Here is a 27297-nt window from a genome sequence, read left to right as displayed (position 1 = left end):
ACTTGCTATTGCAGGCTTTTATAACTGGTTGGGCCACACAGAAGGAAAGATTATATTTTATAAGCCTTGTGGTAGAGTACACATCCACTGAAAAATTTTAATTCCTTGATGGATGAGAAGGGCAGTGGATATGATAAAAACTGAATGCCAATGAAATAGGAATGCACCAATAGTTTATAATGAATATATGATGATTGCCTGGAAAAATCCAGAATATACAGGTCTTATAGGTACATATTACAAGTAGATACTTCTCTATGCATTGGTGGAAATACTGAGTATAAAAAAATACTACCAACAAATGTATTTTACAAGATGTACTATGCCATCTTTATTCTTATTAAATAGGGTTAGTCTCTGTATGGAACTGCTAATGTAATTCACCAAGAAGGCACCTGGAGAGGCACTGTGAGCCCATATTCAAATGAACTGGCACCTTAAATCATGGCAGTTACAGTGCACTTCCACTGTAAACTACCAGAGAGATGATCCTGTGACTTCTGAGCACACACAGAAGGAACTCAGAAGTTACCACCTGGCTCAAGAAGGCCATTGTCAACCCTTGCCTGTCTGGGACACCAGAAGCCACATTTTGTTACAACTTCAGTGTTGATCCTTGTGTGATCTTCTAGATGATTCACAATACTCGCCTTTGGGTAGTGTTTGACAAAAACCAAACCAAACAAACAAAAACCATGGAGACAGAAGAGTTTTTTTCCCCTAAATTTTGTTATTTGTATTTATAGGTATGTGTGTGTATGCGTATGGGTTTTTGTGTATCACATGTGTGCAGAGTGTCTATGGAGGCCATCAGTTCTCTGGAACTATGGCTATGGACATTTGTGAGCTGCTTGATATGGGTGTCTGGGAACCCAACCCATGTCTTCTGCAACAGGAGTAGACATTCTTAACCATGGAAGCATCTCTCAAGTCCTCGTTTTTGTTGCTTTTGTGGACAAGCACTGAAAACAATACATGTTAAACAATATGTGAAGTCTCTGATTTCCTTTCAGTGAAATGCGGATGTTCCTTGAAAAAGGAAATATATATAAATTTAAATATATATAAATTTATTTTTTCTGTATGCCATGAGTCAGTCAATGATGGGATAAGTTCTGTAGGAGGCACTCTTAGACAAGTTCGTTTTGATGTGGGAATCATGAGGTATTCTTATATAAGCCAATGTTGTTATGGGCATCTGTAGGTGATATAAGCTTATAGAATTATCACTGTATAAATGGTCCTTTGTAAACTGAAACATTATTAGGTATATTGAGACTATAATTTAAATATCATATGTTATCAATATCAGTACATATTTTTCTATGTTGGTAACATATCCTGGTTAAAGCAAAGTTTAGGACTGACATTTAGACTTCTATATTTTTGGAAAATAGAATTCTAAAATAATATTCCACATTTTTCTGTGAAAGTGGTATTTATTCATTCATTAATTCATTAATTCATTCATTTCTTTATGTGTGTTTGTGTGTGTTGTGTGTGTGCATACACACATGTGGATGTTAGATGGCTTTTCTTCTACCACATGGGTCACTGGGATCCATGACACTCAGGTCATCAGGCTTGGCAGCAAGTAAACCCATTGAACAATCTTGGAGCCCTTGAAAATGGTTTTCACTTTCCTCCTTCTCACCAAAATCTCTGGAGAATTCTTCTTGACTTTTTTTAGATCATATAATTTATATTATTCTTATACAATAAAAGTCTTATAAAACTAAGAGATTTTATATAAAGGTTGCCACAATCCTTTATGGGAAAGTCATATGCAGGAAACACTAAATAGGTTGCTAGCAAACATCAGCTCACTGGAAGGTGCCTCATTTTCTTTCTTTCTTTTCTTTCAGAATTAAAGAGTTTGAAGGAGCTGTTGAATTCTTTACCAGGGCTGTTAAAATTAACCCACGGTTTGTGGATGCTTATATTGGACGGGGGAATTCTTACATGGAGTACGGACAGGATGAAGCTATGATACAAGCCCAGAAAGACTTTCTGACAGCGCTTCATACTGACCCATCATGTTTAAAAGCCAGAATTAGCCTAGGCTATAATTTGCAGGTAGGATGTAACAACATTTTTCACACTGAGAACCCTGTTTGGACAGGAGAAAGAGATATTTGATTATTTGCTGGCGATGCGGTCAAATATTATTTCTCAGATGAACATTTAGTTTTCCTTTAGTTGTGGAAGGTGGGGATGGGGAGTAAGGGCTCAGTCAAATACAGAGAAGTCGCTTTGATTAGCCTGAGCTCATCAGAGACACATGTGATAACATCGGAAGTGATGGTTGGTATCATGATGGATGCCCAAGAACGTGTAGTAAGATAGGAAAGCCTGCCTTGATAGAATTAAACCTACAATTAGCATCATGATCACAACATAGACAATGCATGGTCCATTTAAAGAATGAATTGGACGACTTTAAAAGAGCTAGAGCTGACTGGTGCACAAGGCAATGTGCTCACAGCATTTACAGCTGAGCACCTAATACTGACCAACACTTGCTCCCAGCTCCCAGAGACAGCAGTCTATAAGACACACAGTTTCTTTCCGATTGCTAAAGGCCTAGTTTGGAGAGAGAGAGAGGCATTGTTATATGCACGAGTAATTAATTATAGTTGTGCTAAATGTAATAAAAACGAAATAAAAAAAACAAACCCCAGAGTTTTTAGTATAAAGAAGCACAACCAAGGGGTAAGAGAACTTACTGATAAATTATGTTGAGGTGTGAAAGACTAGTATTTAGGTAGAGGAAGAGATGGAGGCTAGGATCTGTTTAGTCTTGGTGACAGAGGGAACAACCCTTTAGGAAGCATTGTAAGAAGCAGAGGACCAAGAGAAGCAGAATGTAGTGGTGAGAGAGTATTTGTGATGAGAGTAAAAGCCTTGAAGTCCAGTTAAAATAGGAATATCACCAATCGAAGACACGACATCAAGTGTGTATCTTGTGAAAATTCTATTGAGTATATAACCAGGAAGGGCTATTGAAGCACATCAGTATATAGGAGTAAATCAGGAAAGGGAGGGCCAATAAAGAAGAGTTAGGCCGTCCAAGTGCTGTTCAGGGGGAAAGAATAGCAGTCTTCTACAGATACATGTAGTTTCCTTGGTGTTTGCCAAGGACTGGGGTTATCGCAGCGAGCACAGCAGATTACAAGAGCAACTGGTGTTTTGCCATTTGATATTCTTACAATGCAACCTCAGTTTTCCTACCTCTTTGTTTATTAAGTCAATTTGTGATGGCTCTGCAGATGTCTAAACACTTACACAGTCTGTTAGTTAGAAATCAGGATCTAGTTCCCTTAGTAGATACCCTTCCTTATAGCTTTATGTGAGTCACTAGGTTCAGGTTAGCTAGAAGGTGCCAGCCTCTGAGATCCTGGCAAGTTGAGTTTTTGAGCCTGTGAGAAAAAGAACAGAAGCTGGACCATCATGAGCTAATTAACTCCCTGCCTGCCTGTAGGGAGGCGTTTAGTTGCCAGATGGCCTGCTCTGGGAAATACTCTGACATCTTCTATTAAATAGTCCTCATCTTCTGATCTTTTTTTCTTTTTTTTTCCCAGTTGGCACAAAGATTGTTATAAACAGATGCTTGGTAGATGTGCATGCATCTTCTGTGGAATATATGCAGTGTTCCTACAATTCCAGATGCTGGAACAATTCATTTATGTAGCACACACTAATTTTGCTTTGTGTGCTATGCATATATTATAGATATCTTGTATCTTAGGGTTTCTACTGCTGTGAGGAGACACCATGACCACTGCAACTCTGATAAGGAAAAGCACTTGTTTGGGGCTGGCTCACAGTTTTAGAGGTTAGCCCATCATTGCCATGGCAGGGAAACATGGCACCTGGCAACACGTAGGCAGACATGGTGCTGGAGACAAGCTGAGGGTTCTACATCTTCAGCCATAGACAGCGGGGAGAGCCTGTGAGCCACACTTGGAATAGCTTGAGCCCAGGAGACCACAAGGCCCACCCCCGACAGTGATGTACTTCCTCCAACAAGTACACATCTACTCCAAAAAGGCCACACCTCCAAATAGTGCCACTCCCTATGGGTCAAGCATTCAAACACATGATTCTATAGGGGCCATTATTACTCAAATCACATCTGGATATATTTATCTCTGTTTATCTGTCTATCTATCTTCTATCTATCTATCTATCTATCTATCTATTTATCTATCTATCTATCATCTGTCTACACATGTATACACACACACACACACACACACACACACACACACACACACATACACACCTTTACTTAAGACAGTGTCTCACTATACAGACCAGTCTGGCCTCAAACCCACAGAAATCTGCCTACCTCTGCCTGCTAAGTACTGGGTTCAAAGGTGTGTGCCACCACTTCTAGCTATTTGTGGATATCAATGTAAGGTTTTTGGTAGTTAACAGAAGAATAGTTGACATATAGTAGCAATGATTTTAAGTTTAAGATTAATATAGTAGATGACAATTCAATTATATTTATTTGATTATAAATACTTAGAGGTAATTAGTCAATTGAAGATACTCATAATATAGCCTGGTTTGTCATGTTAAATACTATTTCTTGTTTCATGATATTGCATAACTATCTTAGGCCCAAGGAAAATTTCAGAAAGCTTGGAAACATTTTACTGTTGGCATAGAAGCTAATCCAAAGAGCTATCTAGCTTATGAAGGACGAGCTGTGGTTTGTCTTCAAATGAGTAATTATTTCGCTGCAATGCAGGATATGAATTGTGCCATAAAGGTAAACAATCAATACTGATAATACTGTTAATAAGATATAGTCTTTGTTACCTATTTAAGGTGATATGTAGAGAAATAATGTTTTGCTTCCCCAGAGTTTGCTTATTTTGCTTATCTAAATGCATTTAAAAATTAAAAGCAAATTCTTGATAAGTACTGATCCCTCTTAGCAAATGCAGCTTGGGTGTCTCATGGAACTGTAGTAGTATTTTACAATGCAAGATGGAGTCAAATTGTAACAGTGACATCCAATGTTTGAAGCAACTGGAGAATAACGTAAATGTTCAGCCTCTCCTTGTAGAGAAGGAACCACCTTCACTTTGAATTATTGTCTAGCTTTTCAGTTTTGTTTCTGTAATTTTGAGCTATCACTAGGGTGATATAAGGTGTAAAAAGGGGAAAAGAATTAAAGTAATTGTTTCTACACGGGACAGTGCAGCATGTTATCTGTTTAATTTAATAGCTTCGCTCATGTAACAAACAGATAAATGTTCCTCATGCCCTTTCCCTGGAAAGGACTTCAGTGAAGCTCTACAGTTGTTTGTTGTATGACAGCTTCTCAACAAACCATTGACAAGAAACCAACTTCATACCATGCCCTTGCTGAAAATATTCTTATTGGTTTTTTTTTTTTAATCCTACACTGTAAAAATACTTGTTCCCTCACATGAATTTCAGAACTTTCATTTCACAGGCATGATATTGGAGGGTCAATCCTATCCCCAGAGGCCAAATCCTCTTGTGATTATGTTACAGATCAACGCGACAGCAGAATTCCTAACAAACCGCGGCGTGATCCATGAGTTTATGGGCCAACAGCAGAGCGCAATGGCGGACTACCAAGCAGCGATTTCTCTGAACCCCAACTACTCGCTCGCTTACTTCAACGCGGGAAACATCTACCTTCGCCACCGGCAGTTTTCTCAGGCAACGCACATTTTTTTTTTTTAAACATGTTCTTTGGGCACTGTGTGCTTCTTTGCTATATAGAGTTTTGAAGTGCAGCCTTGATATTTCAGGTTAATGCATAATGCTCTGTTGCGTAAAGACGCTTATAATGTTCAATGGTTACACGTGTGTACGTGTGTAGATTTATGCGCCTCAGCGCCTCAGTCAGTACTGGTTTAGTAAATGCTGATTTTAACTTTCCAGAGCTTGGCCATTCCCTTTGTCTCATCAGCTTCTAGGCCAGAGTCCTGCTCTTTACCGCGCTTGCACTTCCCTGAGATCCTCTTTATGCTGGGAGCATCTAACCCATCGTAATTTATGTTTTCTAATCATGAGTCATCCAAGTACAGGAAATAAGAGGACAGGTTTAGTTCTGGTTTTATGTGACCATTTAACCTCTGGCCATTTCAACTTGAACTGTCTGAAAAAAAAAAAGCTTACTGGACTTTTAGATGAGATGTACTTAGATTTATTGTACTTGGAATGTACCTGCAGGATTAAACCTCTTGTTTTTCTCAGATCTTTGTCTTTCTATGTAAAGTCACTGTTTTCTGTTTTCCCCTACTTTACTCCATTCTTTACAATTTTAACTTTGACTGAATTTTTGCCATCACTTATTCATTTATATTGCAATAATTTACTAATGCTGTCTATTTTCTGAATGTTGTTTTAGCGAATTCCATATAGTTTTATTTTTTAAACTGAGTAAGATACAATTAATATGAAATTTATAACCTTAACCACCACTAAATTATATTTCTATCATGGTAAATATATATACCACAATGCTTCCTAGAATTTTGCACCTATAATTTTAATTTTCCCTGTTGCTTGGGAATAAATCAGTTGGGAATTTAATCAGGTGGAAATATTTTATATTGTCTTTGCTTTATGTGCACATTAAATGTATTTTTACTCTGTGTTGCCATCCCTTTTGAGTATTTCGGTTTTTCTGGTTTATAGCAAGGTTTATAGCTTTGCTCTAGTGACTGTAAAAGTACCTTTGCTACCCTTAATCTTTATTTCTTTACTTTCTCTAAAATGAACAAAAATTACACTTGAATGTCCTTCTCATTAACATAGCAGCAAAAAATCTATATCCTTCATCTTTGTTTTTGCTTTTGTTCTTTTGAGACAGTCTCCCTGCATAGCCCAGACTAGTATCTAACTTGAGGTTATCTTTCTGATTTGTATCTCCAGAGATTGCAGTGCTGGGATTATAGGTGTGTATGTTGATGCTGGATGCAGTCTTTAAAAGGGGGGGGGGAACTCATACCCATTCTAGCCCCCTCCTCCATTACAATACCGACCTCCACAGAAGGATCCTTTGACTAATGCCTACGGTGATTATCTCAGTCTCTGTCTCATTCTCCACATGCCTGCCTTCTCATTTCAACCTTTGCGCACACCCCCTCCTCCAGCTTCTTCTTGCCAGCATTCCAGTGACTTCTCTAACCTCCTTTCCTGGACCCCTCAGCAGCATTTGATGTAGGGCACTTACTGCTTCATAAACACTTATCCCGGTATTGATACTGTTCTGTCCTGTCTTCCTTGTCATACAGCTGTCTGGGTGTTCTGTGCTCAGTGCTGACCTTACACAGCTTGCTGATTGCTGTGATGAATCTGGTTGGTCTCAGTGTGGACTAGATGCAAGGGCCATCATTGAAGGTGTAATTATATAAGACATGAATCGGGTTCTTATTACTCAGATGCTACTGGGCAGGCTCACAAGCCAATGCCTTAAATTTCAGTTTATTTTGCATCTTAAGATAAGTAAAGAGACTGGTCCCAGTGGCACAAATCTATGATGCTAGATACTAGAAAGACAGAGGCAGGAGGATTGCAAATTCATAGCTACTCTCAACACCTTAGTAGAAACCTATCTCAACAAACAAAGAAACACACACACACATTGGCAATCTGCCGCTCTGCTCAGTGCTGTTGTACTTGTTTAGCCTATGTCAGGCTCCATGTTCAATTCCCCTAACAAAAAAGAAAACAATTCATAAGATTGAGAAAAATAAAACTACCAAAGCAAAATTCTGTTTCTAGAGACAATTAAACTCTGCAGGAGGGAGAACTTTACTCTTTAAACTTATTTATCTTTAATAATTCAGTAACCATCATATATAAAATTTCTGTTTATCTCAGACTTAAAATGAATACGTTTAAGGAAAGGATGGTTCAGTGATTAAGAATAGTTGAGGGCGCTTGCCATTCTTGCTGAGGACCGAGGTTCTGTTCCTATCATCCACATGGTGGCTCACAATGAGCTGTAACTTCAGATCAGGGGGTTTGGTGTTCTTTCCTGGCCTCTGTCAGTACCAGGTATACATGTGGTACACATCTGTACATGCTGGCACTCTGTCAGTACCAGGTATACATGTGGAACACATCTGTACATGCTGGCATTCACCGATACACATAAAAATACATCTCAAAATGTTTGAAGTATGGTCCTATATTCCCAACATTGCAGAAGCTTTACTTTGTCAAATACTTCACCTAAAGTATTTTCCTGTCTTGAATGCTTGGGAATTACTTCAGAGACTAACAGGTATTAAACACTTCTTCTCAGCTGTGCTGCTATGTCTGGTCCTTTCTGTGAGGAAAATGGCTTCCTTGCCCTCTTCCTTTCTTAAAGTTGATTCTGAAGGAAGGCATTGACACAGGAGGAAAGGTCCCTTATCAGCACAAATAAATACTAAAGAGTTCAAAGATATATAAAACCTGACTTCTGTTTTTTTTTTTTAATCACGTTAGTAAACTGCTTTAAAATAAAAGCACATTTGGAAGAGACACTTCATATGAATGCTTAACTGCACATGACTTTTAAACAATAATTCAATCTTCTCTATGATTGATTAATCCATTAATTATAGAAACAAGGGCATCAGATCAATTGTTAGAAATCAGGGGTTTTAATTGCTTTATCTTCTAATTGTTTCATATTCCTCTACTTTAGATGATCTCATTAAATTTATGAGATTTTCTGGGTAATATACTTTGGAAGCTATAGGAGAAAGTTATGATGTAGGGGTTGTTGGGGTTATTGCTCAGTAGTTCCAGAGAGCTTTAATTGATTTTTCGGAGGACTTAGGTTTGATTCCCAGCACATGCTTGGAGGCATACAATCATCTGTAATTTCATTCTCAGAGGATTTGACATCCTCCTTTGGCCTCTTAGGACATTGTACACATGCAGTGCACTGGCATGCATGAAGACCCAAAATAATAAAGTAATAATCAAAATAAAGTTCTGCAGTTGAGAACTGGATACAATGCTAGTGTATGACCATGCATGATTTGCTCTCTCTTGGTAGAAGGCACACTTTGTGTGGTCAGAAAGCTGTGCAGTCCACTCAGTACACTTTGATGAGCTAAAGCGAAGCATAGGTTGTTTTACAAGGACCGTAATGCTTGGAGTCATCCATCTGTTTCATTTTTAATGTCTGTGGATAGAAGCTTTTCTTATGGAGTGAGTTATCTTTAAGCTCCCCAAAGTTGCATGCCAACTTTGGATCTGCTCCTATCTCAACAGATCCTTAAATTGCACTTGACCGTGGCATCAAATAGCTGTCATCGGTGATAAGAAGAGTTATATACTCTTTTTTTTTTTTTTTTTTTTTTTTTTTTTTTTTTTTTTTTCTTTTTCTTTTTTTTTTTTTTTTTTTTCTTTTTTTTTTTATTATTCGATATAATTTATTTACATTTCAAATGATTTCCCCTTTTCTAGCCCCCCCACTCCCCGAAAGTCCCGCAAGCCCCCTTCTCTTCCCCTGTCCTCCCACCCACCCCTTCCCACTTCCCCGTTCTGGTTTTGCTGAATACTGTTTCACTGAGTCTTTCCAGAACCAGGGGCCACTCCTCCTTTCTTCTTGTACCTCATTTGATGTGTGGATTATGTTTTGGGTATTCCAGTTTTCTAGGTTAATATCCACTTATTAGTGAGTGCATACCATGATTCACCTTTTGAGTCTGGGTTACCTCACTTAGTATGATATTCTCTAGCTCCATCCATTTGCCTAAGAATTTCATGAATTCATTGTTTCTAATGGCTGAATAGTACTCCATTGTGTAGATATACCACATTTTTTGCATCCACTCTTCTGTTGAGGGATACCTGGGTTCTTTCCAGCATCTGGCAATTACAAATAGGGCTGCTATGAACATAGTAGAACATGTATCCTTATTACATGGTGGGGAGTCTTCTGGGTATATGCCCAGGAGTGGTATAGCAGGATCTTCTGGAAGTAAGGTGCCCAGTTTTCGGAGGAACCGCCAGACTGATTTCCAGAGTGGTTGTACCAATTTGCAACCCCACCAGCAGTGGAGGAGTGTTCCTCTTTCTCCACACCCTCTCCAACACCTGCTGTCTCCTGAATTTTTAATCTTAGCCATTCTGACTGGTGTAAGATGAAATCTTAGGGTTGTTTTGATTTGCATTTCCCTAATGACTAATGAAGTTGAGCATTTTTTAAGATGCTTCTCCGCCATCTGAAGTTCTTCAGGTGAGAATTCTTTGTTTAACTCTGTACCCCATTTTTTAATAGGGTTGTTTGGTTTTCTGGAGTCTAACTTCTTGAGTTCTTTATATATATTGGATATTAGCCCTCTATCTGATGTAGGATTGGTGAAGATCTTTTCCCAATTTGTTGGTTGCCGATTTGTCCTCTTGATGGTGTCCTTTGCCTTACAGAAACTTTGTAATTTTATGAGGTCCCATTTGTCAATTCTTGCTCTTAGAGCATACGCTATTGGTGTTCTGTTCAGAAACTTTCTCCCTGTACCGATGTCCTCAAGGGTCTTCCCCAGTTTTTTTTCTATTAGCTTCAGAGTGTCTGGCTTTATGTGGAGGTCCTTGATCCATTTGGATTTGAGCTTAGTACAAGGAGACAAGGATGGATCAATTCGCATTCTTCTGCATGCTGACCTCCAGTTGAACCAGCACCATTTGTTGAAAAGGCTATCTTTTTTCCATTGGATGTTTTCAGCCTCTTTGTCGAGGATCAAGTGGCCATAGGTGTGTGGGTTCATTTCTGGATCTTCAATCCTGTTCCATTGATCCTCCTGTCTGTCACTGTACCAATACCATGCAGTTTTTAACACTATTGCTCTGTAGTATTGCTTGAGGTCAGGGATACTGATTCCCCCAGATTTCCTTTTGTTGCTGAGAATAGTTTTAGCTATCCTGGGTTTTTTGTTGTTCCAGATGAATTTGATAATTGCTCTTTCTAGCTCTGTGAAGAATTGAGTTGGGATTTTGATGGGTATTGCATTGAATCTGTATAGTGCTTTAGGCAAAATGGCCATTTTAACTATATTGATTCTGCCGATCCATGAGCATGGGAGGTTTTCCCATTTTTTGAGGTCTTCTTCCATTTCCTTCTTCAGAGTCTTGAAGTTCTTGTCATACAGATCTTTCACATGTTTGGTAAGAGTCACCCCAAGATACTTTATACTGTTTGTGGCTATTGTGAAGGGGGTCATTTCCCTAATTTCTTTCTCAGCCTGCTTATCCTTTGAGTATAGGAAGGCCACTGATTTGCTTGAGTTGACTTTATAACCTGCCACTTTGCTGAAGTTGTTTATCAGCTGTAGGAGCTCTCTAGTGGAGTTCTTTGGGTCACTTAGGTAGACGATCATGTCGTCTGCAAATAATGATAGTTTGACTTCTTCCTTTCCAATTTGTATCCCTTTGACCTCCTTATGTTGTCGAATTGCCCGAGCTAGTACCTCAAGTACAATATTGAAAAGATAAGGAGAAAGGGGGCAGCCTTGTCTGGTCCCTGATTTCAGTGGGATTGCTTCAAGTTTCTCTCCATTTAGTTTGATGCTGGCTACCGGTTTGCTGTATATTGCTTTTACTATGTTTAGGTATGGGCCTTGAATTCCTGTTCTCTCCAAGACTTTAAGCATGAAGGGATGCTGAATTTTGTCAAATGCTTTTTCAGCATCCAATGAAATGACCATGTGGTTTTGTTCTTTGAGTTTGTTTATGTAGTGGATTGTATTGATGGATTTCCGTATATTGAACCAACCCTGCATTCCTGGGATAAAGCCTACTTGATCATGGTGGATGATCGTTTTGATGTGTTCTTGGATTCGGTTGGCAAGAATTTTATTGAGTATTTTTGCATCGATGTTCATAAGGGAAATTGGTCTGAAGTTCTCTTTCTTTGTTGGATCTTTGTGTGGCTTTGGTATCAGCGTAATTGTGGCTTCGTAGAAGGAATTGGGTAGTGTTCCTTCTGTTTCTATTTTGTGGAATAGTTTGAAGAGTATTGGTGTTAACTCTTCTTTGAAGGTCTGGTAGAATTCTGCACTGAAGCCATCTGGTCCTGTGCTTTTTTTGGTTGGAAGACTTTCTATGACTCCTTCTATTTCTTTAGGCATTATGGGACTGTTTAGATGGTCTAGTTGGTCCTGATTTAATTTTGGTATTTGGTATCTGTCAAGGAAATTGTCCATTTCCTCCAGATTCTCCAGTTGTGTTGAGTATAGGCTCTTGTAGTAGGATCTGATGATTTTTTGGATTTCCTCAGTTTCCGTTGTTATATCTCCCTTTTCATTTCTAAGTTTGTTAATTTGGATACTTTCTCTGTGCCCTTTGGTCATTCTGGCTAAGGGTTTATCTATCTTGTTGATTTTCTCAAAGAACCAGCTCCTGGTATTGTTGATTTTTTGTATGGTTCTCTTTGTTTCTACTTGATTGATTTCGGCCCTGAGTTTGATGATTTCCTGCCTTCTACTCCTCCTGGGCGAAATAGCTTCTTTTTGTTCCAGGGCTTTCAGGTGTGTCATTAAGCTGGTAATGTATGCTCTCTCCATTTTCTTTTTGGAGGCACTCAGGGCTATGAGTTTTCCTCTTAGCACTGCTTTCATTGTGTCCCATAGATTTGGGTATGTTGTGTTTTCATTTTCATTGTGTTCTAAAAATTCTTTAATTTCTTTCTTTATTTCTTCCTTGACCAAGGTATCATTGAGTAGAGTATTGTTCAGTTTCCACGTGTATGTGGGCTTTCTGTTGTTTCTGTTGCTATTGAAGACCACTTTTACTCCATAGTGATCAGATAGGAGGCATGGGATTAGTTCGATCTTCTTATATTTGTTGAGGTCTGTCTTGTGACCAATTATATGGTCGATTTTGGAGAAGGTACCATGAGGTGCTGAGAAAAAGGTATATTCTTTTGTTTTAGGATAGAATGTTCTATATATATCTGTTAAATCTAATTGGTCCAAAGCTTCAATTAGTTTCATTGTGTCCCTGTTTAGTTTCTGTTTTCCTGATCGGTCCATTGAGGAAAGTGCAGTGTTGAAGTCACCCACAATTATTGTGTTAGGTGCAATGTGTGCTTTTAGTTTTAATAAAGTTTCTTTTACAAAAGAGGGTGCCCTTACATTTGGGGCATAGATGTTCAGGATTGTCAGTTCTTCTTTTTGTATTTTTCCTTTGACCAGCAAGAAGTGTCCCTCAGGGTCTCTTTTGATGACTTTGGGTTGAAAGTCAATTTTATCTGATATTAAAATGGCTACTCCAGCTTGTTTCCTGAGACCATTTGCTTGTAAAATTGTCTTCCAGCCTTTTACTCTAAGGTAGTGTTTGTCTTTGACCCTGAGGTGTGTTTCCTGTAAGCAGCAAAATGTAGGGTCCTGTTTACGTATCCATTCAGTTAGTCTGTGTCTTTTTATTGGGGCATTAAGTCCATTGATGTTAAGAGATATTAAGGAATAGTGATTGTTACTTCCTATCATTTTTGACGTTATTTTTTAAATTTGAATGCTTAACTTCTTTTGGGTTTGATGAAAGGTTACTATCTTGCTTTTTCCAGGGTGAAGTTTCCCTCCTTGTATTGGTGTTGTCCTCCTATTATCCTTTTTAGGGCCGGGTTTGTGGATAGATATTGGGTAAACTTGGTTTTGTCATGAAATATCTTAGTTTCTCCCTCTATGGTGATTGAGAGTTTTGCTGGATATAGTAGTTTTGGTTGGCATTTGTGTTCTCTTAGAGTCTGCATGAGATCTGCCCAGGACCTTCTAGCCTTCATAGTCTCAGGTGAAAAGTCTGCTGTGATTCTGATAGGTCTTCCTTTATATGTTACTTGGCCTTTTTCTCTTACTGCCTTTAGTATTCTTTCTTTGTTTAGAACATTTGGTGTTTTGATTATTATGTGACGGGAAGTATTTCTGTTCTGGTCCAGTCTGTTTGGAGTTCTGTAGGCTTCTTGTATATTCATGGGCATCTCTCTCTTTAGGTTAGGGAAGTTTTCTTCCATAATTTTATTGAAGATATTTGCTGGCCCTTTAAGTTGTAAATCTTCACTCTCCTCTATGCCTATAATCCTTAGGTTTGGTCTTCTCATTGTGTCCTGGATTTCCTGGATATTTTGGGTTACAAGCTTTTTGCATTTTGCATTTTCTTTAACTGTTGAGTCCATGGTTTCTATGGAATCTTCAGCATCTGAGATTCTTTCTTCTATCTCTTGTATTCTGTTGTTGATATTTGTATCTCTGTCCCCTGATTTCTTCCCAAGGCTTTCTATCTCCAAAGTTGTCTCCCTTTGAGTTTTCTTAGTTGTTTCTACTTCTGATTTTAGATCCTGGATGGTTTTGCTTAGCTCCTTCACTTGCATGTTTGTGTTTTCCTGTAATTCTTTAAGAGATTTTTGTGTTTTCTCATTCATGAGCTCAGCCTGTTGACCAAAGTTCTCCTGTATTTCTTTAAGAGATTTTTGTGTTTCGTCTTTCATGACCTCAGCCTGTTGAGCAAAGTTCTCCTGTATTTCTTTAAGTGTTTTTTGCATTTCCTCCTTGTTGGCTTTTGTATTCTCCTGGATTTCTTTCAATGATTTTTGTGTTTCCCTTGCAAGGGCTTCTACCTTTTGATCCATTGTCTCCTGAATTTCTTTACGTATGACCTTCATGTGTTCCTGTACCAGCATCATGACCAGTGATTTTAAATCCAAATCTTGTTTTACTGGTGTGATGGGGTATCCAGGACATGTTGGTAGAGGAGAATTGGGTTCAGATGTTGCCATATTGCCTTGATTTCTGTTAGTGACGTTCCTGCGTTTGCCTTTTGCCATCTAGATCTCACTGGTGTTAGTTTATCTTGTCAGTGCTGGACTCACCAGTGCAAGCTGCCCCTTCCCAGTTGGCCTCTGGTGCACAGCTTACCTCCTGCACTGCTTGTAGACAGTGTGCTGCTGCCCAGGCTGTTCAGATCCCAAAGCAGGCACCCGAAGGCTCCCGCTGGGGCCCGCTGGATTCACTGGAGCACACTGACTTCTCCCAGCTGGCCGCCCGGAAACCCAGCTAGCCACTTGCAGGACTTGGAGATGTAATGCTGCCGCCCAGACTGATCTGGATCCGGAAGCGGAGAGAGTAGAGCTAAGGCCTTCTGCCTGAGGCCTTGCCCCAGATTGTGTCTGTGGAGCAGATGGAGCCCGTGTGCACTCCCAGGGAGTGCCGACGGTGTATGCTACTGTGACCTCCCCTGAGTTCCGCTCACTCCGCTGGGCAGCCGATCTGCCAACCGGGCTATCGCACACAAGGTTAGCCTGGCCGCCCAGTCCCTGAGTCCAGGCAAAAGCCTGGGAGGCCAAGGTCCGAGCAAAGTTCCCCTACGGCTTTGACTGTTAATTGGGTTTGCCAGGTGACTAGGATGGCGGGCGTGTGCGCCCGCGCTCCCTGAAAGCACCGGGAGAGTCTGCTTTGCTAACAATCACCTGGGCGGGTTGACTCACAGATGGCCCACCAAGCCGCCCAGTTCTTGGGGTCAGTCCTGTGCCTTTTGGGGCCTGGACCCCCGCTTTGTTAGCCTTAGGCTATGCCTGTTACAGGTCTGCCCGCCTGAGCTCTCTGTCGTCCTGCAGGCAAAATGGCCGCGGCGCGCTCGCAGGCCTGGGCAAAAAACCTCCTGGTTGGGTTGGCACCCCGATGGCCCCCCGACCCGCCCAGGGCCTGGGTGCAGGCCAACGCCCGTCGGGCTCAGACCACCGCGGTGTTGGCCTCGGATTATGTTTGTGTACCTCAGTCTGTCCGATTCCTGGAGTACGGAACCAAGATGGATCCTCCTCTCCTGACTGGTGGGAGGCCGAGTTCTGAAGTGGCCTCCGTGCAGGAAAGGCGCCGCACAACTGCAGCTGCTTGCTGTCCGGCTGGTCAGCGAAGGTCAGTGGTCGTGGGCGCAGGGCCTAACTGGTCCCTGTGACGCCTTGGTTCCACTGCTGATGGCCCTTCAGCTGGAGCAGCCACTGCTGCCGCTGCCGCCGCCGCAGCCGCCGCCGATCCCTAAGCCGAGTTATATACTCTTGATGTAACTGACTCTCAAAAGTCAGAGGAAACCAAGTTCACGAAGAATTACCTGAAATTCTTCATTTATGGAAATTTCATTCCATTGAAAGAAAAATTCATCTATAGTAATAAACTGAGCACTACTGCAGTTTGTACACTGCTCTCGGGATTTTACATAGACTCATTTCATCTGTACATCAACGGTGGAAGTAAGAGTGTGTTACTTTCTTTGGAAGATTAAGAAATGAATACAAATAGAGCTTTGTAACTTAGTCAATATAGAGGCAGGATTTGAACCCAACATTCTGGTTTCATAGTCTGAGCTGTAGCCATTAATGTTTATACTAGCCCAGATAGAAGATGACCTTAAGGAAAGATCCCTGGGAAGACTGGAGGGAAATGGTTTAGTGAGGGAAGAAAATGATCTAAGAGGGAGAGTCAAGGTATAGGGTAAAAGGTCCAAGTCCAGTTCAGGGTTGAAATCTTACCAAAACCCATCAATCCCTGACCCTGAAATCCCACCAATCCCTGAGCTTAAAATCCCACCAGTCCTTGGGATTGATTTGAAATTCCATCAATCCCCACCCTGGAAATCTCCATCTTGGAAAACTTTTCCTCTAAGAAACCCTATAAAAGCCTCTTTCCTGCTCAGTTCCCTCCTGCTTCTTACTGAGCAGAGGCAGCCACCCTCTGTGTCACCCAATAAATCACTTGTGTGAGGCTTGTAGTGCCATGAGACATTATATGTGTGTGTGTGTGTGTGTGTGTGTGTGTGTATGTGTGTGTGTATACACACATACATGCATACCACATAGTCCCTGGCTGCTGACTAACAGGAGACCCTTCCCATGCAACATTTCCGTTGGTGAGCCTTCCCCCTCAGAGCTATAACAGCACTGTTGGGGAAGCCTTCTCTCTTAGAGCTGTAACACTTCCATTGTAACACTTCCCCTCAGAACTTTAACACATATGGAAAGAGAAATTTAAGGACCGAAAGATGAAGAGCAACTGTGCCACAGAAATGCTTTGGAGGAAACAACTGGAAAATGTCCACAGGGTTTGAGGCCATCCACAGCCTTAGCCAGAATAGAACTCGTAGAAAGGGTAGAGTCTGGGTTGCAAAGACTCTGAGAGGTGTACTGCCTTGAGAGGCCAAGCTGGGCGTGATGTTCATTTCTCATCTACAGACAAACTTTAAGTTAAGTGTCAGATGTTCATCCTTCACAGAGTTAGAAATGGGTTTCTTAACAGGAATAGAATGGTGTCAGAGCAACACCTTGCGAGGTAGGAGGATTTTGTTGTTTTTAAAATTCTGTCTAATGTGCATCAGTACTCTTAAAACGGAATTTAAATAATGAATTAACTAAAAGAGTGTGATGAGATGCCATAGTTGTGTCCAGAGATAATAAAAGTTATCGGTTTATTCTAAGCGTTGATGCTTGCCTCTTTGCAGGCTTGTCACAGTTTATTCTTGGGCCAGGCAGGACTGGAGATCTCATTTTGAAAGTTCTTTTGAAAACCAAATCACAAATGCGGTTTAAAATAAAAGCACTGGCAGATTTCCTTGAGAAACAGAATAGATTTGTAAGTGGGTGACTCAGTTCAGTAGAAAACTAAGAAAGTTTCACCAAGGAGAAGGAGAGAGCTGAGGTTTTTAAGGGTGAGAAGTGCACATGTGAACTGAGGCTTACAGAACAGTTGTGTTGTCTTAACCACACTGTAGTCATCCCTGCCTCCAAGTACACATCTTCCAAGTCCGTGTCTGTTTGAATACATTAATCTTCACTTATACCAACATGTTGGTTTCACCATCTCTTATATTTTTCAAAGTGCAATGAAGTCTATGTTGCTTTTGGTGAGGTTTAGGCTCTTCTGAAATCCATCAATCTCTTTATCTGTTAATTACCCAATTTGCATTTTATTTTCTGTCTGGTCTTCTCTAATTTACTTGTTGCTTTTGTTGTTGTTCTATTCAGGCATAGGAGATTTGGGCTTGTGGGAAGTGGGAACATTTCATTCTAGCAAGTAAGTGTTTCCCCATTAGCACTGTCTGGAATGCTGACACGTGGTAATGTATTTTAGATCCTAAGTATCTCCTTGCCATGAGCTGATGTCTTGGTCTCCGGCCGAGGTTGAGGCACTGAAGGAGTCACCAGTCCCTGAAGCCTCCTTCCTTTTTCTTCTAGGTTTCCATCAAGTAAGCCGCCTCCCGCCTCATGCCTCCGCCATGATCTACTTACTGTGTGGACACAAACCAGGGTATACAGGCCAGGGACCAGCATCTGGAACCTTGTAGACAACCAGCCCCAAACACATAATTTCTCCAATCTTCTTTCTCCTAAACATTTCATCACATTTACAGAACAGTGGCTAGAAACCAAATAACAGCCCAACAGGGCAGCTTTCAGTTCTTGTTTCTCTTTTAGAAAACGTTTCTGTATTTGCCTGCTTAGAAACCTGTTGGCCGGCGCACGCCTGTAATCCCAGCACTCTGGGAGGCAGAGGCAGGCAGATTTCTGAGTTCGAGGCCAGCCTGGTCTACAGAGTGAGTTCCAGGACAGGCAGGGCTATACAGAGAAATACTGTCTCCAAAATCCAAAAATCAATCAAACAAACAAACAAACAAAAAAACAAAACCAAAAAAAAAAAAAAAAAGAAGAAACCTGTTGGCCTCAGCTTTAAATTAAAAGAAGCCCCAAACTTATTGAAATTTGTTAATTAAAACCCATTAAATTATCATTATTCTTAAATTTTATAGGCCACCGACTACTTCTCAACAGCCTTGAAGTTTAATCCAGAAAACGAATATGCTCTCATGAATCGAGCTGTTACAAACTCAGTATTGAAGAAATATGAAGAAGCAGAAAAAGATTTTTCACATGCAATAGAACGCTGTCCCCACTGGGCTGCACTGTATTTTAACAGAGCAAGTTTCAATTTCTACTTAAAGAAGTATGAGCTCGCGGAACAGGACCTGGGCATAGGTGGGTGTATCTGATAATCCTGTCAAGAAGATTGCAGTGATTTATTGTACCTTCTTTTTAGGCTCAAAAACAAACAAACAAACAAACAAACAAAACCAAAACCAAGAATGTCATCAATCCATTTGTTTGTATAGAACCAATGGGTGTAGCACCAAGTCTTTAATGTGACCAATACAGAGTGCTTTACATAATATCATAAAGCATTTGTAAAATGAGTTAGTTTATTTTGAAACCACATACAAACAATGCCAGTCTTCCAAAGACTGTACCATGGTTTCCTGCATTATTTTCTTGAAAACATCCGACATTTCTAATTGAATTGCTTTGTCACAATGGAAGAAAAAACACATAAAATGGGAATGATGGTGGAGTTTACACAATGTATCTAGATTTTGTTTTCTCTTACAGCCCTGTCTTTGAAGCCTGATGAAGCTATAATGTATAATCTCAGATCACAAGTCCGTGGTAAAATAGGACGGATAGCGGAAGCCATGAGTGACTATAACCAAGCCCTTGATCTTGAAGAATTTTCCACAGCTGTGTGAATACAGATCCTTGTGGTTTCTGTAGTAGGTAAAGTACATTTTCTTCCTGAAACTGAAATATATTTGTTGTTTAGAAATGCCACCGTTGTTGTTGTATTTATCACACTTATTAAGTGGTTATTCTTTATAACTGCTTAACATTTTAATACATTAAATATTAATAAATTTTGTTAAATGAACTTTAACAAAATGTGTATGTTATTTATTAACTACAAAACTTTTACATGATTTCAGGCATGAATTGGATGTCCAATACTCTTCTTGTTCATCAACAGTAAAGTAACAAGAAAAAAAAAAGTAACAAGAAAGGGTTCCCTGATCCATTTAGTACCTGGATAGGTGAATATCTTCTTGGGATAGAAGGTCTTAAAAAGGAATATTAATGCCTACATTATTTTCTGACATAGTAGAATGATAAAGTATCATTAACTTTTTCTTAATGCCTATATAAACATATTCAACAGTATCCAGCTTGAAAAAATAAATATTAGCTGATGGATATTAAGAACTGATATCTCATACACATCTTCTTCCCTTGAAAGGCTATAATGCCAGCCTGGATTCTTCCTGGTTCTGGTGTTCTTCCCACACAAAACACATGTCTTTTCTTATGTGCTGCTTGACTTCCAGAATAGCATCTACAATGTTTTGACCATCCCATTTCCTTGACACAATCCCTTATTTTTCTCATTCAGATTTCACAAACATACAAATATTATAAAAAAGTGTCTGTGTACATTAAAGACTTATTTATTTATTATTTACACCATTTCGCTCTTCAGACACACCAGAAGAGGGCATCAGATCTCATTACAGATGGTTGTGAGCCACTATGTGGTTGCTGGGAATTGAACTCTGGACCTCTGGAAGAGCAGTTGGTGCCCTTAACCACTGAGCCACTTCTCCAACCCCTGTGTACACTTAATCATTAATGCTTCATAAAATTCAGTGAACAAAATGGAAACAGTCTTTTTTATTTTTTTCAAAAAACGTCTCACTCTGTACTTAGTCTAGATTAACCTTGAACTCTTGGTGATCCTGCTCCAATCTCCCAAGTGTAGGATTTCAGGTGTGGGACACAATGCCAGCTTTAAAAGTATTTTTAAAATATAATTTTACTGTTCTTGCTTATTCACTTTATATCCTTCTTACTTTCCCTTCCTTGTCACCCCCTCTGACAATCCTCCCCTCCTCCCCTTCTCCTCTGAGCAGGTGGAGGCCCCTGGATATCCCTCCCGTCCTGGCACTTCGTTGCTGTGAGGCTAGACGTTTCTCTTCCACGGAGGCCAGACAAGACAGCCCAGCTAGAAAAATATATTTCACACGCAAGCAATAGCTTTTGGGATAGCCCCTGCTCCAGGTGTTTGGGACCCACATGAAACCCAAGCTGTACATCTGCTACATATGTGTGGGGAGGCCTAGCTTCAGCCCTTTTATGTTCTTTGGTTGATGGTTTAGAGTCTGTGAGCCCCATGGGTCCTAGTTAATTGTTGGTCATCCTGTGAGGTTACTATCCTCTTCAGGGCTCTAATCTTTCTTCTTATATTTCCTTAAGATCCCCAAGATCCATCTACTGTTTGACTGTGGGTATCTGTATCTTTCTGAGTCAGCTGCTGGGTAGTGCCTCTCAGAAGACAATGTACTCCTGTCTTCTAACTTAACGGAGCATTATTAATAGTGTCAAAGATTGGTATTTGTCCATGGGATGGGTCTCAAGTTTGGCTGGTTATTGGTTGGCCATTCCTCTAGTATCTGCTCCATTCTCTGGGCCTGCATTACTTGCAGACAGAATAAATTTTGGGTTGAAAGTTTTGTGGGTGGGTTGGTGTCTCAAGTTCCATTCATTTGTCTGCAAAATCCATGATGTCTTGGTTTTTAATAGTTGAATATTGATGTTAGTCTATTCTATAGTTTAGGGACATCTAGTTTGTTTCCAGTTTCTGTCTATTACATATAAAGCTGCTATGCATATAGTTGAGTAAGTGTCTCTGTGGGATATTGGAGTATCTTTTACGTATTTGCTTAGGTGTCACATAGCTAAGTCTTAAGGTAGAACTATTCCCAGTTTTCTGGAGAAATGCCAAATTGACTTCCAAAGTGGTTGTACAAGTTTGCACTCCCACAAGCAATGAGGAAATGTCCTTCTTGTTCCATATCCTTGCCAGCATGTACTGTCTCCTGAGTTTTTTTTTTTAACCTTAGCCATTCTGATGAATGTATCAGAACATTCTGATGTTGGAACCTCAAGGTTGTTTTGATTTGCATTTTTCTGATTACTAAGGACTCTGAACATTTCTTTAAGTGCTTCTCGGCCGTTTGAGATTCTTCTGTTGAGAATTCTCTGTTTAGTTCTGTACCCTAATTTTTATTTGAGTTATTTGAGTTGTTGATGTCTAACTTCTTGAGTTCTTTGTAAATTTTGGATATTAGCCTTCTGTCAGATGTAGGCTTGGTGAAAATCCGTTCCCAATGTGTGGGCTGTAGATTTGCCTTATTGACAGTGTTCTTTGCCTTACCAAAGATTTGAAGTTTCATGAGGTCTCATTTATCAATTGTTGATCTTAGAGCCTAAGACATTGATGTTCTCTTCAGGAGCTTGTCTCTTGTACCATTCGCTCAAGGACATTTTTCAGTTTCTCTTCTATGATATTTAGTGTATCCAGGTTTATGTTAAGGCCCTTACTCCACTTGGACTTGAGTTTTGTGCAGAGTGATAAGTATGGATCTATTTTCCTTTTCCTACATGTAGACATTCCATTAGTTTGGCACCATTTGTTGACGATGATTTTAGTTTTGTGTGGCTTTGGCTTCTTTGTCAAAGATCAGTGTCCATAGGTGTATGGGATTATTTCTGTGTCTTCAATTCTATTCAATTGATCAACAAACGTGTCTGTTTCTGTATCAATACCATGCAGTTTTTATCACTATAACCTTGTAGTACAGCTTGTTGTGGGTCGTTTCTGAAAGATCTTTTGGTGAACCTGCATCCTTTCTTTTTGCTGCGCTCCCAATGTTCAAGGCTTTCTGATTTCTAATCTCCTCAGATTTGCTTCACTCAGTCCGTATTGTTTCTTGATGTTTTATTCCAGTCTATCTCCAGCACAGCACTTTAGAGGATTGATTTCATGGTGACAAGCAATAGTTTTCCCCTTAACTTCCTTTACTTTTAACTTGATGACTGACATATTATAATAGAAAGTTAATGGTAGTTTCTAAGCTCCAGTGAGGGCATGTTCTGTCATTCAGGGATCATTTCCTGGCAGGATACACAGATACTTGTGAGTATCAATTTATCCAAGTGTGTTATTTCAACTGATTAATAAAACACATTTAGCTCATCTTTTGGAATCTTCTTGCCCTGCTAGTCTCCCAGTCCTTTTGTCCCTGAATGACTGACCCCATACCCATTTTCTTCTGTGGCAAATATATGTCCCTGACTGTCCTCAGTTTCTTTGCTGAAGAGCAGATGTTAGATGCTGAAGATTCTCTTAGTGTCTACCCTATGCTCTGCCTATGCGGAGGAGCTACATGTCTCCATCACATGAACTTTCGAAGATGACAGAAGGAAAGTGATTTTTGGATAGATTCATCTCATCTCCACTTCTTGGTACTTTTCAGTGTCCGCAGACACTGGACCTATGTAGACTCTTGATAGAAGATGGCTCTGGGAGATTATGACATTAGTTGTAATTACATGTGGCCTTGTACCAAATAAAAGCTGAAAACAAACAGAACCCAACTGTTTGACTGTTTGTCTCTCTCTGCTTCCTACCTGCAGATGAATGTGACCTGTATATATCTACCACCTTCCCTTCCCCGACATGGTGGTCTGGTCCCTCAAATTGTGAGCTGAGATAAATATTTTTTTCCTGAGTCTGACTTTTTTTTTGTCACAACAATAAGAAAAGTAACACACATGGAAAATTGGTACTGAGAAGTGAGCTGAGGCTATTGCTGTGATAAACCTGATCCTATAATTCTCAGGCTATTGGAAATGGTTTGCAGTAGAGATGTAGAAGAGATGAAGGTTAGAGAAGGCCTAAAATGTTGTAAGCTGAGCTTTGTGAACCATTCTTGAAGTTTGAAATCAGATTACCAAGAGCAATTCAGACATTGGAGACCCAGCTTATGGGATTTCAGAGAATTCTATGAGAAACTGGGCTATAGGCAATTTGTATTCTAGCCCATCAAAGAACTTACTTCCTAAGAACTTGACTAAGGCAGAAGGAATGCAAAAGCAATGAACAAACTTGTGTGGCAGAGGAAATTTCAAGGCAGCACAGGATTCAGGCTGTGGCATGGTGACTGGCTGCTCAGTGCTATTACTCAGACCTACATTAAGTCCAGGGGTTGAGGGGAACATAAGCACATCCAAAAGCAATTTTAAAAATATGTGTTTAAGGAAGAAAGAAACACAAGCAAATTTAAATCTGCAGACAAGCTAGATATGGAGAAAGCAACAGTATTTTTTAAAGATTGATACCTGTAAGTACACAATTTGTGCTGTGTGCTTATGCAGCAGAAAAGACACTCTGAAGGCAAGACACCACCCAACCAAGACTCAAATGTTTGAAAACACAAATTCATTGGGAAGCAGAGAGAACTAAACTGGCAGTGCTACCACATGGATCCCCTTCTCCAAAGGGACTCCTAGAGATTGGTTGCCTAGCGAGGTGCTTTTCTGGGGTCAGCCTTGAAAGCACAGTGAGGTCACTGAAACAGTGATCCAAGGAATCCAAGTTTCCAGGAGATCTTAGCAGTACCAGCCACATGGTGCTTTTTGTTGTAAGGTTATAAAATGATATGGAGTCATGCAGGCTTGCATTGAGCTTTCTGGAAGGCTGCTAAGACTGGCAGGGCATGGCTGCACTAGATTCTCTATATGAATTTCCTGATAATGCACTGTATCCAGGATCATGGGACATTCATCAAGGAAAAATGTAGGCATGGTAGAATTTCGCACTGCACCCAAAAGGCTGTATGTACTGCAGGTGGTAGGTCTGGTAGCATGGAGCGGCTCAAGGCTACTATAGAGCCAATGAGTACATCCTGAACTTCCACCACACATAGAGCTGCAGGATTTGATGTCTCCCCTGCTGAGTCTCACTTTGCTCCAGGTTTTCTTGCCATATCCCATGCCCACTTTTGACCATTACCTCTGTGCTATGATATATTGGAAGTATGTGACTTGCTCAGTAACATATAGGGAGAAGTGTGTGACTTATTTATTAATATGTGACTTATTTATTAGATACACTTTCTTATTGATGAGGATGACTTGTATATCTTGTTATATGATTCCACAATGCTGCTATCTAGTGTTTTGAAGTCTTTTTTCATACCTGTGTATTCTTGTGTGAAGACTGTCTTTGGAAATGGAGATTCCACAAAGGTGAGGATTATGTCTATTTGTTCATTGCCATATTTTTTCATGATTATCATAGTTCTTAGCCTGTAGATGTTAAATGTATTTTCTTCAATATAAAGCATGCATACTCACAGATGATATTATAACTAAACTCACTTTAGATATATGGTCACTACTTCTTTCCATGATAAAAAGAATATCCTGTGATTGTCTAGGCAAGTCTAGACACTAAGAAGGTAGGAGCAGGGACATTGTGCTTTTGTAGTACATTTTTATTGAACATTTCTTCGGAGGAAAATCCAGACGCACATGCATTCTAGTCTCATGCATACACATAGACCTTCACAACCATAAAATTGTTAATAAAAGCAATATTAAGAAAAAAATATCATGGATGGAATCAGCTTCCTGTAAAAATGACCCATCATGTAGATTAGTCAACCAGTAGGTAGTTAAAAACAGAGCTCAGCCAAGATTATGAAGGTGTGAGGTATACAAATAATAATATATAACTGGATGATAATATATAAGATACTAATATAATTATATATAATACGTGCAAAATTACAGCAAAAGTTTTAATTATTATCCCCTTTAAAGAAAGACTGTGGCAGCAAAGGAGGATAATGGAATGTGTTTGACCTAGAACAGAGGGAAGGAGGGCACGTTTGTTCCTAACTGTGTGTGCTAGACAGATTTACTAAAGACTAGATGGGAATGTTTGGTTGTTTGACCTTTTATTTCTAAATTTCTATGAAGTAAATGGAGTTTAGCACTGTTATTTAATTGACCAAACCGTAAAGCCATTCTGTATCTCCTTCACTATGTCTATTTTATCAAAGGAATCTTGTAGCAATACAATATTTTTCTCTGTGGCTATGTTAAATAAAACATATCTTAAAAATAATATTCTATTTTATGATAAACACGTTACACATATGCAGAACACTGTGTGTTATATTTCATACCATGTCTTAGGTCATTGCCATATGCCAAATTTTCACAGTTGAACAACTGTCATTGTGGGTCTAGAGTTTCTTTCTTTTTTTCTTTCTTTCTTTTTTAATATTTTTATTTTCTATATTCTTTGTTTACATTCCAAATTATTTCCCCTTTCCCAGATCCCCCCTCCCCATATGTCCCATAAACCTTCTTCTCTCCATCCATCCTCCAATCAACTCCCTCCTTTTTCTCTGTCCTTATATTCCCCTCCAATGCTAGATCAATCCTTTCCAGGATCAGGACCCTCTCCATACTTCTTAATGGGAGTCATTTGTTATGCGATTTGTGCCTTGGGTATCCAGAGCTTCTGGGCTAATTAATATCCACTTATCAGAGATTGCACTCCATGTGTATTCTTTTGTGATTGGCTTGCCTCATTTAGGATGATATTTTCCAGATCAAAACATTTGCCTAAAAATTTTCTGAATTCATTGTTTCCAATTGCTGAGTAGTATTCCATTGTGTAAATATACCACATTTTCTGTATCCATTCCTCCTTTGAGGGACATCTGGGTTCTTTCCAGCTTCTGGCTATTATAAATAAGGCTGCTATGAACATAGTGGAGCATGTGTCTTTATTGCATGCCAGGGAATCCTTTGGGTATATGCCCAGGAGAGGTATAGCAGGGTCCTCCTGGAAGTGTCATGTCTAGTTTTTTGAGGAACCGCCAGACTGATTTCCAAAGTGGTTGTACCATCTTACAGCCCCACCAGCATGGAGGAGTGTTCCTCTTTCTCCACATCCTCGCCAACAGCTGCTGTCTCCTGAGTTTTTGACCTTAGCCATTCTGACTGGTGTAAGGTGAAATGTCAGGGTTGTTTTGATTTGCATTTCCCTAATGACTAATGATGTTGAGCACTTCTTAAGGTGCCTCTCGGCCATTCGAATTTCTTCAGGTGAAAATTCTTTGTTTAGGTATGTACCCCATTTTTAATAGGGTTATTTGGTTCCCTGGGGTCTAACTTCTTGAGTTCTTTGTATATATTGGATATTAGCCCTCTATCAGATGTAGGGTTGGTGAATATCCTTTCCCAATTTGATGGTTGCCGTTTTGTCCTTTTAACAGTGTCCTTTGCCTTACAGAAACTTTGTAATTTTATGAGGTCCCATTTGTCAATTCTTGATCTTAGAGCATAAGCTATTGGTGTTCTGTTCAGGAACTTTTCCCCTGTGCCCATGTCCTCAAGGGTCCTCCCCAGTTTCTTTTCTATTAGTTTCAGTGTGTCTGGTTTTACATGGAGGTCTTTGATCCAGTTGGAGTAAAGTTTAGTACATGGAGATAAGAATGGATCAATTCGCATTCTTCTGCATGCTGACCACCAATTGAACCAGCACCATTTGTTGAAAAGGCTATCTTTTTTCCACTGGATGTTTT

General features: G+C 39.8%; 1 protein-coding gene across 2 annotated transcripts in view; it reads left to right on the top strand.

The window, feature by feature from the left end:
* Positions 1–19551, top strand: part of Ttc6 (tetratricopeptide repeat domain 6) — a 164424-nt gene extending 144873 nt beyond the window's left edge. For both annotated transcript variants that reach the window (XM_052184707.1, XM_052184708.1), the window contains 5 exons: positions 1866–2076; positions 4628–4780; positions 5536–5706; positions 18781–19006; positions 19415–19551. In XM_052184707.1, the coding sequence (XP_052040667.1) occupies positions 1866–2076; positions 4628–4780; positions 5536–5706; positions 18781–19006; positions 19415–19551 (898 nt within the window). The remainder of the gene's footprint in view (positions 1–1865; positions 2077–4627; positions 4781–5535; positions 5707–18780; positions 19007–19414) is intronic.
* Positions 19552–27297: the final 7746 nt, after the last annotated feature.

Source organism: Apodemus sylvaticus, chromosome 6 (assembly GCF_947179515.1).
Source record: "Apodemus sylvaticus chromosome 6, mApoSyl1.1, whole genome shotgun sequence".
Classification (NCBI taxonomy): domain Eukaryota; kingdom Metazoa; phylum Chordata; class Mammalia; order Rodentia; family Muridae; genus Apodemus; species Apodemus sylvaticus.
The sequence above is the reverse complement of the archived record's forward strand: the minus strand, read 5'-3'. Positions and strand labels throughout refer to the sequence as shown.